Raw genomic sequence first — 17,234 nt, forward strand, 5'->3', positions numbered from 1 at the left:
GCTCGACTTGCGGGACAGATAATCTGCTTTTTTTACACTGAAAAGAAATCAATTCTGTCAAGTTCAAGTGATACTCTAACCGAAAACTGCACGGACGGATAGGAACTTTTTCGACGAAGTTAGTGGAGAAACATATCAAAGCGGGGATTAATTCGGAGGAAATTTGCGAAACTACACAAAAGCAACAGTTTCGGGTTGACTGCATTTATCTCGCGTCGACGCGAGAATAATACCGGAGAACAATTGTCAAATGGAAGTTCCTTGGTGAGATTTGTCAAATTTCGAAGAAAGAGGTTTATTATCGTGAGAGGAGAAAAAGAGCTAAGAAATAGATGGCGTCTGAAATAATTTTCGATAAGATAGCGGAAGCGAGCCCTTCCTTTGGTTTGGAGCCAGTTTGAAGTATCGCACGGCATTTGAATATGATAAGTCAAACGTCAGAGGACTTCGTCACGATTGCACCAGCGTCTGCTGCGAGAACGCCGAAGAGAAGTTGGAGGCCGCGCAAGTTGAACGGCAGGACGTTTGACTTCCTTTGGTGGCGCGATTCACGACGCAAGAACGCATCGAAGAAGCAAGGATGTCAAAGGAAAAAGGAAGAGTTAACAGAAGTTAAAATCGTCGAGAGTAAAGCGAGGAATAATCTCGGCAGTAGAACGTCGTTCGAGTTCTTCAAGAACATCAAAAGACACATGCAGGTGAAGAAGTTGACGCACAAATCCAAACGAAGGGTAAGTGTGCAAAATGTTTCATGAAAAAGACTTCTGTTTTGTTGTATAGAAAGATGTTTGTTTCTTGCAGACAAAGGAAGTTGAAGCGTCTGGCATACAAAATGAAACAAACTATGATCTGACGATTCAAAAGAATGCATCTACGGTCCCGAGAGACAATAACATGCTCGAATCAAACTACAAAACCGATAGGAATTGCGATGATCAGTATAGCAATGAAATCTTAGCTCTGGATGTATCTCAGAGCAAATACATTTCAGAAAGATTAAATAGAACCTTAAATAACTGTAATGACATCGAAGAGAAACTAGACATAATTGATACACAAATTATTAATAAGCTCAACACAGATGCTAATCAAGAAAATGTTTCTAATATATGCCAATCATCCTCGGATAATGAGTCAGGATCTAGATCAACAATAGAAAATGTAGTGAAACATCAAATTGAAAGAACTAATGAAAATACAGAGATTAATAGAAGTAACGATAATAAAATAAAAGCAAGTCTTACAGAGGAACTGCTGAAATTAAGTAACTATGGATGGTATTGGGGACCAATATCAGGAAACGAAGCTGATGCCAAACTTCTATCTGAACCAGATGGTGCATTCTTAGTTAGAGATTCCTCAGACGATAGGTTTGTTTTTTTCTTCTTTTTTTGTTAGAAATATTATTAAAAATGCAACTCGTATTATGCAATATATATTTAATGTTTATTTTTCTGTAGATATGTTCTGACACTTAGCTTTAAATCATCTGGCAAACTACTTCATGCTCGTATGGAACACACTGGCGGTTTATTTTCTTTATGCAACCAAAGTGAAAGCGAAGGGTTTAGTTCGGTGGCTGACTTAATTAACTATTCAATGAATTTTAGCCAATCAGGTGTCTTTTGCTATTCACGACCTAAGTATCCCGGTCATCCGTCTTTTCCAGTTAGATTAACAAAGCCAGTGAGTAGGTTTACTCAAGTCCGAAGTTTGCAATATCTTTGTCGTTTTGTCATACGTCAATATACAAGATTAGACAATATTCACAAACTGCCTTTACCGAAAACTATCAAAGGTTATATAGAAGAAGCGCATTATTAATTGGAAAAATTCAGTGTTTTATATTGTATAACAATAGCTTCTTTTGGAAAAATTTTCGCGAGACGCGATTAGATACGAGTGTTTTTTAATAAGAAATGCTCATTGTTAAGATTGTGAGATATCTTCAATTTTATAAAAATTGATTAATATAAGTTGAAAGATATACTATTTTCTTTTTTGTATGAAATACGTTATATCTTTCAACGTGATCCGAAGTTGATTTGTGAACTACTTGGCTGTGTGGTGTGTATCTTCATTTCTCTTTGTAAATATATTCTTCATAATAAAAATAAATTCCTGCTCAATTCAATAGTAAGAACAGAAGTTGATCTCTCGTTTAATATGAGAGATGTAACATAATTTTATATGAAACAGAAAATTATATTAATCACGATAATATTGCAGGGTAATTGTTAAATATTATTAAATCTATATTTCTAACAGTTTATATCTTTATATGCATAAAAATAAATAACATTTATTAAATTTGACCTCAAATGTACAGATTTTGTTGAAATATGTAATACTAAAATAAATTAGCCATGATCGTTATTTGGTCTTAATGTTACTCTTTTTTTTAAATACTATTATTTGAATACTATTGTATAAACTATTTACGCTTTCATTTGTAACAAATAAATTCACAAAAATGTTTCATATTTTCCTCTATTTAGTGATCTAGACATTGATTTTTATTTTTTTCCTACCTATTCCAATTCAGTCCGAGTATATTGCGTGCCTATTGGAAATGGAAATATATAGTTATTTTTGAAAGCAATTCAAACTTTAAAAAACTTACTGTAACAAAAACAGCACTCGCTGTTTCAGTAGCACGATTTAAATCTGGTAATGCTATATCAGAAGTTGTTGTTAAAATTGTATGAACTTGTGTCGCATCTTTTATTCGTCTTTCCAAGAAATTCCAAGTTTTCCAATGATCTTCACTATTATCTTGTAACATGTACAATTCAGTTGTTTTATAAATACCTGCTAATACTATCCTTCTAGTGTACCAGTTCATCTGGTTCAAAAAAGTTTTAATATAACTTACTAACTTATTAATAAATTGTAAATTTATTTTTATATATGAATTGTATAAAAATATATTTATATTTATCATTCTTACGTCAACTGATTTATCACCAGCATAATGGCAAATATCGTCCACTAAAGTGAGTAAATTAGCTAATGATAATGGTACATTAGGTGGTAAGGTCATAAGGGCTAAAGCTTGTGGCCATGTTTTTTTATATGGAATCACCATTCTCAATCTTGTTTCAACAGCATCGCGTACTTGTAATTCTAGTGTCTTTTTCTTTTTAGTAGGACTCTGTTCAACAGCAAGAGCTTGCTCCTCAAGTATTTTATTCAATTCTTTATTGCATGTTAAGTAGAAATAATGAACCAAATCTGCTCCTCGATTAGGGAATAATCCATGAATTATCCCAGGGTATCCAATTGATTCAGCACCTTAAGTACATAACTTTTCATTAAATATTTTTATTTACCTGCATTATACATTAATATGAAAGTTTTATTTTTAAATTAAAATTGAAAGGAACTAATGAACATATTACATCTATAATACAGTGAAAATATATTTATTCACTCACACAAAAAATTAATTTTGACTCCTCTATTTAATTGAAAAATTATTACAAATTACCAGCACTGATGGCTTGCTGGCTCCATCCAAGATCATGAACATATTTTAAAGATGCGGCAAGAATTTTCATTTTGATATTTTTCTCATATTCCTCATCGCTTTCTTTACTATGTTCTCGATTTGATTGCTGCTGATCATTTTCGGGTTGATCTGTGAGTAAAACTCTACAAGTCCATAAACGTCTAAGACCTATTAAAATTAAAATTTATTTTTAATTTCTTTTTCTTTATTCCAAGAAATGTGATTATCAATAATAAATAGTAGGATATAGTCAAAATACATGAAACGTAAATGAGGAATGATTTTATTCAATAGTGAATTATATATATATTACATAAATGTACAATTTTTATTCTGAAGATACTATTTTATTGATATTTAGTCTGAAAGAATTATTAGCAATACATTCATTGACTCTAATCAAAACACTTTCCATCACATCAAGACCATTTATGGCTTGACAACAAAATGTAATTTTTTCTGGAATTGGCATTGCTGGTAATTTTTCATCACCAACAGTTAATGTTATCTCCGCATCACTTTTTTCTAATTCTATATTTTCAAATATTTTGTACGTTTTCTTTTGCTCCTCCAAATCTTTTATTTTTACTTTCCAATGCGCTCTACAAAGATGTATTCCTTCTCTCAATGGTTTTAAATATTCATGTTGAAGTTTATCTACTAAGTTCCAAATACCAGTTTGATTTTGCTCATCTCTTATAAATAGAAATCTTAACAGATTCAAGCTTGTGATTATTTCGTCGGATAATTCCACTAAATCTGATGCACTACCATGTGGTAATTTACAAGTCAGTTTGATTAAAATTTCTAGATTATTACCAAAAAAATATGGTACAGGAGGTGATGCTTGGAGACATTCAATAATAGAAGCTTTAAATATTCCAGTAGTTAAGCTCAGTAAACCTGAATGTTCGCTAGTTTGATATAAATACAAAATAATTGAGTATCTAGCTTGTATATCGAATATTTCAATATAGTTTTGAAATAAATTTAAAGCTTTTTTTCTTTCTTGATCGTTATTGGAATAAATCATTATTTTCACAAGTGCATTGAATAATTCAAAGTATATATTTAACTGTAATGATTGCAATGGTAAAGAACGTCTTGTTAATCTTATCAAAAGATGTTCCAAAAGATTTAAACCTTTAGTAATGCTTTCTTGTTCTTGCAGTAATTTAATAATAAGATATATGCACGCTTCAAAAATATATTGCCAATCATATATCTGTGGTACTTTTTCCCACAGATGCAGTTTTGTTATAACATAGAAATAGAAATTAGCATATGCCAAATCTGATATGTTCTCATCCAATTCAAAAAGTGTTACTTTTAGATCAATATTCTCCTCATCTATATTCTTCTTCTTGGACTTGGTTTCTTTACTTCTTGTACTTGCAATGTTTAAAAATGAAAGCAAGTCACCAGTTACACGACTTACAAGTATTACAATTTTCTCAGGTAATGACTGATTTAAACTTGATTCTAGTTCACCTTTTTGAAAATAAAACAACGGTTTTCCCATTAGAAAGATTAAAATGCTAGCAAGATAATCTCTTAATATGGTACATTTCCCTGCATTTTCTAATCTTGATTCATTTATTAATGGTTCTAAAAATAATATAACTGCATTATAAACATTTTTTATTTTATTTATAATGACAATATTATCTTGAGAATCTTTCTCTGGTATTGGTAGACTTTCAATATAAGATCTTAACGTACTGATACACCATTCTATGGCTCTCATCTTTTTGTCCATTTTAAAAAGACATTTACTAAGCACACTTAAAATTATAGAAAATTTTATATCATCTTCTGGACTTTCTACTTGTTCCAACAGTTCTAACACTGTCTCGGAAGGATTACATTTTTCTACTATAGCATTTAATATTGCTTTACAACATTCAACCAAGTCTCCATTGCATTTAGAATTTTCTGTAGTAATGTAGGATGATACTGTTGACACAATATCCCATGAGGACTCTCTAATGATATCATCATAACTGTTATCTTCAAAAAAGTTTAGAACTTCTTTAAATCTGTTTTCTTTTAAATTGTCCGTTAATTCTTTAACGAATTTTTTTTCAAGGACTTCCTGATGTTCTATCATTCTTTTTTTTTTTTTTTTTATGACTTATCATGTAAATACATACGTAAAATAGAATTCAAACATAACCTCCTTTCTTAACATATTCAACATTTCAATCTCCATGAATGAATAAGGGATTAATAAACACAGAAAATCATAGCATTATTTGAAGATATATGTACAAAATGAAATTGTGCAGCTGCAGTAATACTAGGAAACATCATACTTTGTTTCGGTATTCGTACTATACTATAAACAAAACCATAATACACTTTAACGAAAAACATATAGTAACAAAATTACGTAAACAAATGCAATCATCACACGAGTTGCACAATTCTTCTAATATTTTTCATAAAAATTGTATAATCTAATTCAAAATTTTGACAACAAACGTCAAGATAAAAATGATGTGCGTATGAATTGTGATTGGCATATGTTACAAATACAAAAAAACTCGCTTACCATTTATTGAAAGACCTTTTCGCATTAATAAAATACTAGACATAGCCATATTAATAACTTTAAATAAACTACTTGCTGCACATTTATACGTACACGACGAAACTGCGATTATTATTGTTCTATTCGAAATATTTATGAGAATTGCATATCCGCCTTCATATGCTACAAACATAGTCCGTTCTAATATTTCTAGCACGAATTTTCAAATTCATTATAGAATTTCGATGTTTTCAAACAATAAATCCCTTATTCGTATTATTGAGTTTTCTGAAGTGATAAAATGTGCAATTTTGAAATTGTGTTCATTAAACAATTTATTAAGTTATGAATTATAAGTTATGACGAAATATATGAATATACCTCGTCTGTGGTTATATCTATTTTTGTATCTTGTCTACTTGTACACAACAATAAATTCACTTTGTAAATGGTATTTTGATTCTTTACATTACTTAGAGATCTGTCTTAATGGTTAGTTTATTTCTATTTATTTTTTTACATCTTATTACATATAATAATTATAAATCAAACGTTTTATTTAAAAAAAAGACAATATAGTACATATATTTATACAGAGAAATTTTTTTTTAAAATGTAGAATAGTTACAATTGTAATATTCGTTCGTTGTGAAGGTACTAAAATACTACATGTGTTACTGACATCTAGTAAAAACTTATCTATGCCTAAAATACACTAAAGTACCGTGAAAACAAAGCTACAAAAGGAGGTTAAGAAAAGATCATTGTGTAGTGTATTTAACGTAAATCAAACTGGAAATGGAAAACAGTGGTGAAAGTGGAGACGATGGACCTCTGGGTCCGTCTGCATTCCTTGGCGGTAGTGGCGTTTCCGCCTCGTATATTAGCGTACAATCTGATGATATGGAAGGTAGGTTAACCATGTTTTGAAAACATAATGAAAACACAAATGAAAATTTATATTCAATATTAAACGTTATAAAATCCAAATTTTTAACAGAAAAATGTACTTTCTTCAATTTTCACTTTATTGAATCATTGTATGTATCACTTCTACGTATCGATATGTAAAAACTTATGCTTGTACTTTTATTTAGATGATCCTGAAAATACGGACGACTCGAATCACGGAGCCAGTGATCCCTTGCAGGGAGTTGGAGGTGGCAGTGGCGGAGGACCTCTTCGCGAACAGGACCGGTTTCTTCCCATAGCGAATGTTGCTAAAATTATGAAGAGAGCGATACCAGAGGCAGGAAAAATAGCGAAAGATGCACGCGAATGTGTTCAAGAATGCGTATCTGAATTTATATCCTTCATAACGTCCGAGGCAAGTGACAGGTGTCACATGGAGAAACGCAAGACTATCAATGGTGAAGATATTTTGTTTGCTATGACGACTCTTGGTTTTGATAATTACGTAGAACCGTTAAAAGTATATCTACAAAAGTACCGAGAAGCGACGAAAGGAGATAATCCTCCAGGTAGTGGTACGGCAACAGGCAATGGAAAAACTGAACCACAAGGAACCATATACGAAGATCAGTTGTTTGCTATTGCCGCGACAGCGTCGAGTGCCACCACGTCAGATACACCCGTTATATATAGTTACACGTCTGCCGATCAAATGCAATTCCAACTTTCCTGATTATTATGTGTTAAGATGATGTTAAATATATATTATTTAATGTGAAATTTACAAAACGAGTCTCTCAACTATGCGCGTACCTTTTGCATGCAGGATTACATTTTGTAAAAGACTGTCAAATTGGTTTACTAAACTGTGTGGTAAGCTAATCTGTTATTGTATTGGAGTATGTCCTTAAGAAATCTCCAAAATAAAGACGATTTAACTTTGGGCAAGTTTTTTGTAAAGAAAAGTGAAATGCAAAAGGAAATAAAACCAGTAGGCAGTTCACAAACATCACTGGTAATTACTTTTTTTTCTTCTTTTTTTTTACTTTTTCAAACACAGTAGGGGTAGAAAAACATAGCCGATTGTTTATTCAACTATCATCTTTAAGCGCTAGAATTCGCATTTAAACTAGAATTAGGCTGTGATGGTTGTTGTTTTCCTTTTTTGTTGTTGCGAAAACGGTTCAGGTCAAATGGAGATAAGATATTTCTATATTGGACAAGAACCGGCAGTTAATCGGCGTGTAGATTTCTCACGAAATCCGAATCTTGTAGAAAATGTTCGTAACGGTGTGTTTTTTCACTCTGGTAACTGGGCAGGAGAGAGCAAGAGCTCGTGTGCTTTTGTTGATGATGATGCAGCGGCACTCGAGGACACGGCCGATTGCTGCTGTTGGTGTTGTTGATGCGTTGGTGACAAAAGTGAGGCGGTAGGCAATGTTCCAGCTGGTCGAGCTTCTGTTTTTCTCACTTTTTCTTTCTTGTCAGAAGCGACGTGACAAAACCGCCAACGGCATTGACCGCAACGACATAGACAGAGGCAGAGCAGCACCCGAAATAGACAACACAGTAAACCGGCGCACAGTAGCGAAGGACCCACCAGCCTCAATTCTGGACTGAGGAATCCTTTCTCTCCAGTGCCGACAAACGATATAACTAATCCGAGCGCTGTAGTTCCCAGCCCCGCATATAGTACGGTATTCACTGCCGCACTGACTTCACCTCTACGACGGTTTGCATTACTGCTTCCATCTTCTTCGTCATCTTCTCCACTGCTTCCATAGCAATAACTTGCATCTCTTATCTAAAAATAAGGATAGAACTATAGAACAACCATAATTTTTGACATGATATATAAATAAAACAATATATAAGGTTAATATGTTTAATATGTTTAATAGATATTAATGAATTAATCGTTTTGTATATAACTCAAAAATTTTTTCTTTAGATTATTACAAATGCTTGTTTACCCTGTTCCTTTTCATCCATCGTCGATGAGCCTCGCACTGCTTTGTCTTGTAGCCATCTCCGCGACATCCATGAGGTGACATAGGAGATAAAGGAAGGGGAGAAGGTCTGCTGCATCCTTGCCATGCTGCTTTACCAGGTCCTCCACCACACTGAAATTATTCTTTGTTCAGGTATTACCTTTAAAGAGTTTTTTAATAACTACGATTCAACATTTTAATGTCTATTAAATTTGAATATAATGAAATTGTGAACAGTCTAATATTATAAGTATTACATATATGTATTTATACTATTATACAAAATATAAATAAATACAAAAACTTAAAATCAATGTGATTATGTAATTTGCATCTTTCTCTATCATTTAAAACATGTCTTTTTATCAAACAAATATCTAGAATTTGTTACTATGTTATTAGATAGTCAATTATTTTTGTCCTCGTTACTCAGCACATAAATAAGGTAAAAACATGCATGCATGTACTAGATAGAACATAGAAAAATTTGTATATATAAATGGAACCGATAAACGTTTTATACGTACATGTATCGTAGAACTTGTCTACACAAGTACACTGCAATCATTGTATTTTAATTGACAATAAAAAATTGATTAAACATAATTAGTAACAGTTGTCAACCTTCGGGTGTGGAGTATCGAGTAGTGCACATTGTAGAATTACAATTTTTCGCACTATATTAGTCTGAAGATTAATATTGTGAATCCTGGTATTAAGAAAACTTTTCCACTTTTAAGGAATACATTTTTTTTTTTTTTTTTTTGAGTTGAAAAATCGCACGATCATTTGTGATAGTCTTGCTTTTAAATCATAACTTATATTAGTATTCAAAATTCATACTAAGCAGTGTGTAATAATATAAAGTATTTGAAATTTTGTACACATCAATTTCTCTAGATTATGTTCAGCAATTGTATTTTTAAGTTGGTGCATAGTAATTACTCTATGACAAGAAAAAAGTAAGAAAGGGATGAACAACAACTACGATATCAATTGTTTTGATCCAAAAAAGAACTATACAAAGTTGATGCACATATAATTAGCTAGGGAAGCAGCAGTTTACCCTTCGATGCCAATAGCTTACTGTTGATGATACAGCATATTAAAATGATTTTAATACTTACCCCATAAACATATGATCGTGGGGGATATCGTGGAAGCGGCGGAATTAGTCTGGTGGCCAAGTTGGAGGGTAATTCTCTAAAGTTCACCACCTTACCCCCCCGTAACCGTTGCTTCTCCCTTCTAATCAATAAAGCAGCCTGCATTCCGCTCATTCATTTGCCTGTTTTATTGATCGTTAAGATCTCGATCGTCCTTCCGCTCTTTCTCCTCCTCCTCTTTCTCCTTTCCACTTTCTTTGGTACACCGGTTACAATTTATAAATTCTTCCCTTATCCTTCCCTCGGAACGGAAAAAACCAAAAGAACCACACGAGTTTTTTTTTTTTTTTTTTTCTTAAAAGTCTCCAAATCGTGACTGGTACCAGGCACTACAACTTACTCCTAACATCGCACTGTCTGCCTCCAGCATTAGTAGGTGATGCTTGTATCCGCTGGTAGGAACCAGGGGGGGAGGACATGTTAATTACTAAAAAAAAATTACAATTGATGGATAACCAGCTGACGAACCTGGAGCCGCTCGAGGATGTGTGTGTTATCGCGGGGGTTTACATACGCCACCAGACAGCCGATCGATGGTGTATTCCTAATTATAAGTAAATGTGCGCCAGCAAGAAGAGAAGAGGTGCAGAGTGCAACGAGGATTTATCAAATACTTGAACAAGGATAGAGATTGCGTTATAAATACTGAGTGAGTATAAAAGGGTTACCTATGGCAAGAGCAACTATAATGTGTGATAGAGAAAGAAGAGAAAAAGTAGAGCTAAAATAGATAAGTATTGATAATGAAAACGACCCTATAGAGCAATTAAAAAGTATTTACCGCTAAATGGATCTACCCACCTGTAGCTCCGAAGAAGATGGCGAAACTCGGAGATCGAGGATCGATGGTGGTGGAAATGGGAAATTATTAGATTTACTCGGATAAGTAACCGAACTTGGCGACTCGAGGGACAGTGGCGGTGGCGAGATTGGAAATTGGATCGGAGAAACAGGTGCAACCTGCTGACACTTCTCAACATGATGACGCCGTCGATCGATGCTCGGATGGAATGCAGATGACGGTGGTTGTGGTGGCTGTGATGTGGAGGATGGTGGAACAACGTGCGGACGAGCAAACTTGCTGGGGTGGTGGTGGTGTTGGTGTTGGTGTTGGTGGTGGTGGTAGTGGTGCTGAGAAGCTGGTATCGTCTTCAGCCGTGACGGGATCGTACCCTCGGTGACGCGTTTATTTAGCTGCAGCCGTTTCTGCTTCCTCCTATTCGCAATACTGGCGCCACCCGCAGCTGCGTACATTGCTTCGCGCCCGATTTATACTCTTCCCGGTTTAACGCCTTCGGGCCAGGCGTTCTTTCTGTTACGAGCTTAGATCCCTTTGCATCGTCTTCCTGTCTTTTTCGTCTGTAAACGCAAGAAACATGACGGACATCCGCCCGCTATTGGCGGCCGTCATATACTAATTCTACCATTAATATTCTAGCACGAAGCACGTGAAAAGCGTTTTTTTATTTACAGCGTTTTTTATTTACGTATGCATACTATAAATGGTTTGAACTTTGTTTAGAGGGCAGAATTTGTGATTTTTTGAACATCTGGGCTCTCTTCCGTAATCATTTACCAACTAATGATGTTAATAAGTTACAAAATTAGCAATGTTAATAAGTTACAAGTACAAAATTAATGATGTTGATAAGTTACAAATAAGAAAATGGTTTTATCATTTTTCGTTAAATAAAGTTACATAACTTGTAGTTTGTTAATATCTCATTCGTTTTTTTACGCAACATATTTTTAATACTAAATATTTGTAACTTGTTTTGAGAATAGGTCACAAATTCGATGTGCTTCAAAACAAAATTCAATACTAAAAGCAAATAATAATCTGCGAGAACGACATATTTACTAAATGCTATTTCTTTTTTAATATAATTTAGAAATTTACAATTAGTGTCAACCTATACAGTTGTTAATAAGCTGATTGATTAGCGACATTAAGTCTCTGTATAAGGTCTTATATAAAATTGTTAGCTAATTACTTACAAAATGAGATAGATTTGAAAAATAAGGAAACTAATTTAATATAATATACATAATTACATTGATTTTATATTTTATACGGTTCTTCTACACAAGAAAAGCACACGATAGAAATATTTATTACTAAACTCTCTATCGCTATGTCAGTAATTAGCAAAAGATGACATGCGAGGTATACATATAAATACATACACAGATAAGAAATAAGAACAGGAATCATTTACGAAGATGGCGGAACGTAAGAAAGAATTTACCGTGATAATTTTTTACATTAAAAAATTGCACTCTAAAAAGAGAGAGTAGAAAATTTAAAAGATACTTGTTAGACACGGATAAACATATACGATTGTTAAGTATATACAAAATTAAAAATCCTTGACAAAATACCAAAACTACCTACTTTTAACTTCATAAAAATTTATGAACATATATATATAACTAAAATATAAGAAAAAGATGATTATCAATTTACATAAAAAAAAAAAGAACTCACGAACATCTTGTCATAATTTATACAAAAATTATATTACAATAACTGACTATATTAGTTCGATCGAAATATTTTTGTACAATATTTTCATTTAAACAGTCTTTGATCTTTACCTCTAAGCTTTGAAAATTTTCTCAAAGTGAACATTACGAGAATACTTCTGTATTGGCACCTTTCCGTTTTGCTCCTTGACCCGTCAATGGGTCAAGTGTTTCCGACACAAATGTAACAAATCGAAAAACCCTCTTCTTCCTCATTGTTTTTTATCGTGACACGTTCTAGTTATCCCTTCTTTGTATCCCACCCTTTTCCATTTCCCTCTTTTTTTTTTTTGTCTCCTCTCTTCCCTACCTTATTTCGTCACGTTCATTTTCAATGCCTTTCCGCTATCTATCTCTGTCTCGAGCTTCTTACCCGTTCCATTTTGTTCAATCCTTTCTCTCTAGCTCTTATGAGCTATTTTTGTTATAAATGGTCAGCGTTTATATATTTTTTGTAATAATATAATATAAGCGAGGAAAACGTAAACAAATCGGATGGGCACGCCAAATCTTAATGTACCCAGCATGAAACAATACTAACTGCAACGGACAGTATCGCATGCTGAACATCGACTAAGCACCGTACAGAGCCGCGAGTCAGGAATACAAAAACCGAGAATAATGAATTCCTGTGAAAAAGCAAGCAAGCAAACGTAATTACCGCTATATAATCATATATATCGATGATAAGAAACGAATGTATGTACATTACATGCTATGATATACGTGCGTGCATGAAGCAAGTAAAAAGAAAAGGCTATACACAAAGCTAAGTAAAAAACGTGAAGAATCCCAAAAGAAAAAAAATATCAAAGGACCGACAGGATCCTCAATGAGATACGAACTCATACGATCCTACTTAGTTCCTAAAAAGAAAGAATACATATATGAAGCGCGTAAAAAAAAAAGTAAAAGGCTGGCTGGTGGCCGATGGGCACGTCACATTTATTATTTTCCCTCTTTCTTTTCTTTCTTTCTTTTTTTTTCTCTTTTTCTTTGTAATTTACGTTAGGAGAAACGCGCATCGCATTAACAGAAGAGCGGTTTGTACAATAAAACGACGACCAAACGACGACGACGACGACGGAACAATGAAGGCTACATTTGTTTCTTTCTCTCCCTCTCTCTCTCTCTCTTTCTCTCTCTCTCTCTCTCTCTCTCTCTCTCCCTCTCAGCAACACATTATCTTTCTCAATTTTTTTTTTTTTAAATTCTCGTTCATTTTCGCATCGCTAGCAACTGCTGCAGCAACGTCGGCGGCGATTCGACGGCGGCGGCAGCAACAGCAATAGCAAAGCAGGCATCAAGTCAGCCAGCAACACCAAAAGGCTGCGCGTACCAACGACTCAGGATAACCACTGCACCGTGTTCGACCTGCTTCTCTCTCTCTCTCTTTCTCTCTCTCTCTCTCTTTCTCTCTTTCTCTTCGTTCGCCTTGGTCCTACTATGTGGACGACATTTTCCCCGTGTCCGTGTTTTGCCTTTCTCTCCGTTTTATATCACACTGTATTTCCTCTTTCTCCCCCTTTCCTCTCTGTGTTAATATTTTCTTTACTTTATCCTTCTCGAGGATAGTTAAGGGATGCTAAACGACCAGACCACCGTATTTTAGAGGGACACGCACGCACACAAATGCACGGGCACAGGCACAGGGGGGGTGGGGGCGGGAGGCGCGCGCGATGGAATACGCGGGCCACGAATCCAGGACACGATCCCCGTGTATACACACGGTGTGTATCACTCGGTCGTCGCAATTAACGCAGCCTCCATCGTTACCCCACACTTCGTGGACGCGCCCGTTCGTCCCGAGCAACCACCAACTGAGCACCGCGACCGACCGCGCGCGATTACTCCTTCGCCCTCCTGCTCGACAATCCCTTCCTCTGCAACCCATCCTCGCACGCGCGTTACGTCGTTCGATTATACAGAGTCTTTCAGGGAGTTGGGACCAAAACGAGAAAACAGCGTTAAATAAACGTGGTTTAAATATCACGAAGATGTCACACGTTTCCGACTGCGAATCTGCAACAACGCAAGAGATTTTATTTCACGTCTGTCTACAACTTAGTGATGTAGTTTACGGTGGATCCGCGTTCTGACGGACTCGATACGATAAAGTAATCAAATGTGGATACAGATTCTTACGAGTGTGTGCATTTCGAGCGTCAGATGTTTCATTTGTCAGAAGACGCGTTCACTACATCGTAGCCTAAATTTTAAATTACTGAATCTTGTACAGTGAACGCAGTAATTATTGTCATTCGGCAGCAGTAGCAGAATAATCGTAGATTTACTTGCAGTGTTCTTCTACGGCTTGCTTTCACATTATTGAAATAATAGTGGGATGCTGAAATGAATGGAGGTCATATTAAACATATATAAAAATATCTTATAACAATGAAACTAATGATACCCGTGAATTCATTTACTTACTTTTTTCTACATACTTCTATAGTTCTATATTAACTTTCTGAAATATCCTGTATATGTTTTTCATTCAATCGCCTTTCCGAATATCTTCACTTACATAAGAGTTTCATGGGGGTTGTACGTTTTATTAGAAAGTCAGCAGTTATTTTCTGTAACGGGCATATGCTTACTTATGCAGTTTATGTATGTAGGTTAGCAGTTTTAACGATAACTGTCTACATATTTGCCTTACTGTATCTAGACATACCTAATGATGTTCGATTTTTCTATACATACATAGTAATGCCGCGATAACTGGTCGGGATTCGTTTTGCTAACTAACCGTCACTATTCCCATTAGTTCTTGCAACTGATGTAGTGAGAGTCTCTGGGATTATGTTATGTAAAATAAATAGATTTATCAAGTATCTGTGGCTCTCTTGCGCTTAAAAAAAGAAATAAGATAATCAGAATATCCTGGATATATACCTTTTTGGACTGATTTGATAAAATATCGTGGTCAGTTAACAAAGCACTAGTACACTTTGAGAGTCAAACTAGTCACGTAAAATCGACAGTAAAATATATCAGTATACCTCGACTTTCTATCTTGGGTAAATAAAAAAAATCAAACTGAAACGATCAATTTCTTGATAAATAGCAATTTCTAAATAGCGTAACGGATATTCTTTACGTCGTTCATCGAGTAAGGTTCAGTTCCGAATGTAGATGCAGTTGTAATATTGAAATATTTTAAAATGTATCGATCAACAATCGATATCAGGAAATTTACTTTCATACATTCGCAACTTCTCGCTATAGTATCCTAAATAATTAAATAAATAAATACAGTTTTATTTTCCTAAATGCAGCTTATGAGCTAATATTCGAAACTTAACAGCTTCATGATCAAGTAGGGCATGAATCGTATAATGTATTTCCAATCTGAAATATATCATAATACTGTGCCTTCAACCGTATGCCCTTATTTCACTCGCAACATATATACATATTACATTATATTATATTCAAGAAAATTTACCATTTATGATTTTTAAATAACACAGAAGAGAATAATGAAATGGCGATAAGCGAATATGATTTAGAGTATGATTAAGATATTAAGTGGGGCACATTAAAGTCAAATTGTTAACATTTTTAACATTTCGGCTCCTATAGATTGCGCAAGATATACTAATGTGTAATATATTTCGTTTAGATGACATTGAACATATACACATATACAATATGTATAAAATCACACGTGGGGTGGAACCCCTTACTGATTCTAGGGCAACCCGTTTTCGCACTTACCCTCCCTTACACCCGCTACCAGGTTACCTCGCCCTCTCGACTTTCCCGAGTCGATATCCCGTGCTGCTTTTGACCTTTCACCTTTCTCGCGTTACCCTGATTCTGTGGCCAAGGGACAACCTGCTTTATCGACTTGCAACACTATTCTTTCATTTAATTCGCGACAGTTTCATCGAGTTTTTTAATTATATTTTCACGCACGAGAATTGAATTCATAACTTCCCGCATGATTGATATTATTTCGATATTTCAGTTTTAATTTGATTGTATTTCATTTTTTACGTATTTTCTAAAATAGTTATTTTCTTACTGTGGTGATGAAAAAAATATTTTTATTATTCACTGAATATTTTTATTTGTATCCTATAATCTTTTACAGTTATTATTAGATTAGTTAGATGATAGTTTAAATTTAAATCTTTAAAAAATAATATTCGTACGTAATGCAAGTTCAACCTATTTACCAAAAATATCAATATCAATATCAAAATTCTTTCTTGGAAGTTACTATAAAGAAACAGATACAAAGTTTTCGTATCAACATTTATTTCAATATATCTAGTAATGTACTTTTTAAATTATGTTACATTTAATACATTTAATATGATTAAAATAGCATAAACGAAGATAGTAATAGATATATTTATCTTCGTTTTCTACCTCCAACTTTACGCCTCATATTTCGTTCTCCTTTACCTGCTTTTGGTTTCTTTATCCCCTTAGTTTTTTCTGCCTTTTTACCTTTCTTTTTTCTTTTCTCTGCTTTAGCTGGTTTTGTTCTACAAAATGAATATATTCAATTAGGATTCTTCCCATGCTAGAAAATTTTCTACAAAAAAAAAAAAAAAAAAAAAAAAAAAAAAAAAAAAAAA

At 34.0% G+C, this 17,234-nt stretch overlaps 4 protein-coding genes across 6 annotated transcripts; 2 read left to right on the top strand and 2 right to left on the bottom strand.

Annotated features, from left to right (window-relative positions):
• Positions 1-85: 85 nt before the first annotated feature.
• LOC122534392 lies at positions 86-2,129 on the top strand. 2 transcript variants are annotated; one of them, XM_043664982.1, is made up of 3 exons: positions 86-731; positions 781-1,370; positions 1,461-2,129. In XM_043664982.1, the coding sequence occupies exons 1-3, from the start codon at positions 423-425 to the stop codon at positions 1,822-1,824; spliced, it is 1,263 nt and encodes a 420-aa protein (XP_043520917.1). In that variant the 5' UTR covers positions 86-422; the 3' UTR covers positions 1,825-2,129. The 2 variants fall into 2 exon arrangements, with proteins under 2 accessions (XP_043520917.1, XP_043520918.1); XM_043664983.1 differs by having other exon boundaries at positions 89-731; positions 802-1,370.
• A 133-nt stretch (positions 2,130-2,262) lies between these two features.
• Positions 2,263-6,243, bottom strand: LOC122534390 (ubiquinone biosynthesis protein COQ9, mitochondrial-like). 2 transcript variants are annotated; one of them, XM_043664979.1, is made up of 5 exons: positions 6,066-6,221; positions 3,491-3,679; positions 2,951-3,294; positions 2,624-2,845; positions 2,263-2,563 (listed from the first exon to the last, which is right to left on the bottom strand). In XM_043664979.1, the coding sequence occupies exons 1-5, from the start codon at positions 6,112-6,114 to the stop codon at positions 2,528-2,530; spliced, it is 840 nt and encodes a 279-aa protein (XP_043520914.1). In that variant the 5' UTR covers positions 6,115-6,221; the 3' UTR covers positions 2,263-2,527. The 2 variants fall into 2 exon arrangements, with proteins under 2 accessions (XP_043520914.1, XP_043520913.1); XM_043664978.1 differs by lacking the exons at positions 2,263-2,563; positions 2,624-2,845; positions 2,951-3,294; positions 3,491-3,679 and adding an exon at positions 3,778-5,849 and having other exon boundaries at positions 6,066-6,243.
• A 475-nt stretch (positions 6,244-6,718) lies between these two features.
• On the top strand, positions 6,719-7,963 carry LOC122534403 (nuclear transcription factor Y subunit B-1). The gene is made up of 2 exons (XM_043665010.1): positions 6,719-6,954; positions 7,142-7,963. The coding sequence occupies exons 1-2, from the start codon at positions 6,843-6,845 to the stop codon at positions 7,687-7,689; spliced, it is 660 nt and encodes a 219-aa protein (XP_043520945.1). The 5' UTR covers positions 6,719-6,842; the 3' UTR covers positions 7,690-7,963.
• Positions 7,956-14,618, bottom strand: LOC122534402. Its single transcript, XM_043665009.1, has 4 exons — positions 13,979-14,618; positions 10,915-11,472; positions 8,930-9,079; positions 7,956-8,760 (listed from the first exon to the last, which is right to left on the bottom strand). Exons 2-4 carry the CDS (start codon positions 11,365-11,367, stop codon positions 8,257-8,259), a joined length of 1,107 nt encoding a protein of 368 aa, XP_043520944.1. The 5' UTR covers positions 11,368-11,472; positions 13,979-14,618; the 3' UTR covers positions 7,956-8,256.
• Between the last annotated feature and the right edge of the window lie 2,616 nt (positions 14,619-17,234).

Source organism: Frieseomelitta varia, unplaced genomic scaffold, assembly GCF_011392965.1.
Source record: "Frieseomelitta varia isolate USP_RPSP 00005682 unplaced genomic scaffold, Fvar_1.2 scaffold_591, whole genome shotgun sequence".
Lineage (NCBI taxonomy): Eukaryota > Metazoa > Arthropoda > Insecta > Hymenoptera > Apidae > Frieseomelitta > Frieseomelitta varia.

Coding starts and splice junctions, on each gene's coding strand:
- LOC122534402 (XM_043665009.1), bottom strand. CDS start 11,367: ATGTACGCAGCTGCGGGTGGCGCCAGTATTGCGAATAGGAGGAAGCAG. Junction 9,080..10,914: donor CATCTTCTTCGGAGCTACAG/GTGGGTAGATCC, acceptor GAATAATTTCAG/TGTGGTGGAGGACCTGGTAA. Junction 8,761..8,929: donor GATGGATGAAAAGGAACAGG/GTAAACAAGCAT, acceptor CCTTATTTTTAG/ATAAGAGATGCAAGTTATTG.
- LOC122534392 (XM_043664982.1), top strand. CDS start 423: ATGATAAGTCAAACGTCAGAGGACTTCGTCACGATTGCACCAGCGTCT. Junction 732..780: donor CGCACAAATCCAAACGAAGG/GTAAGTGTGCAA, acceptor TTTGTTGTATAG/AAAGATGTTTGTTTCTTGCA. Junction 1,371..1,460: donor AGAGATTCCTCAGACGATAG/GTTTGTTTTTTT, acceptor ATTTTTCTGTAG/ATATGTTCTGACACTTAGCT.
- LOC122534403 (XM_043665010.1), top strand. CDS start 6,843: ATGGAAAACAGTGGTGAAAGTGGAGACGATGGACCTCTGGGTCCGTCT. Junction 6,955..7,141: donor ACAATCTGATGATATGGAAG/GTAGGTTAACCA, acceptor ACTTTTATTTAG/ATGATCCTGAAAATACGGAC.
- LOC122534390 (XM_043664978.1), bottom strand. CDS start 5,621: ATGATAGAACATCAGGAAGTCCTTGAAAAAAAATTCGTTAAAGAATTA.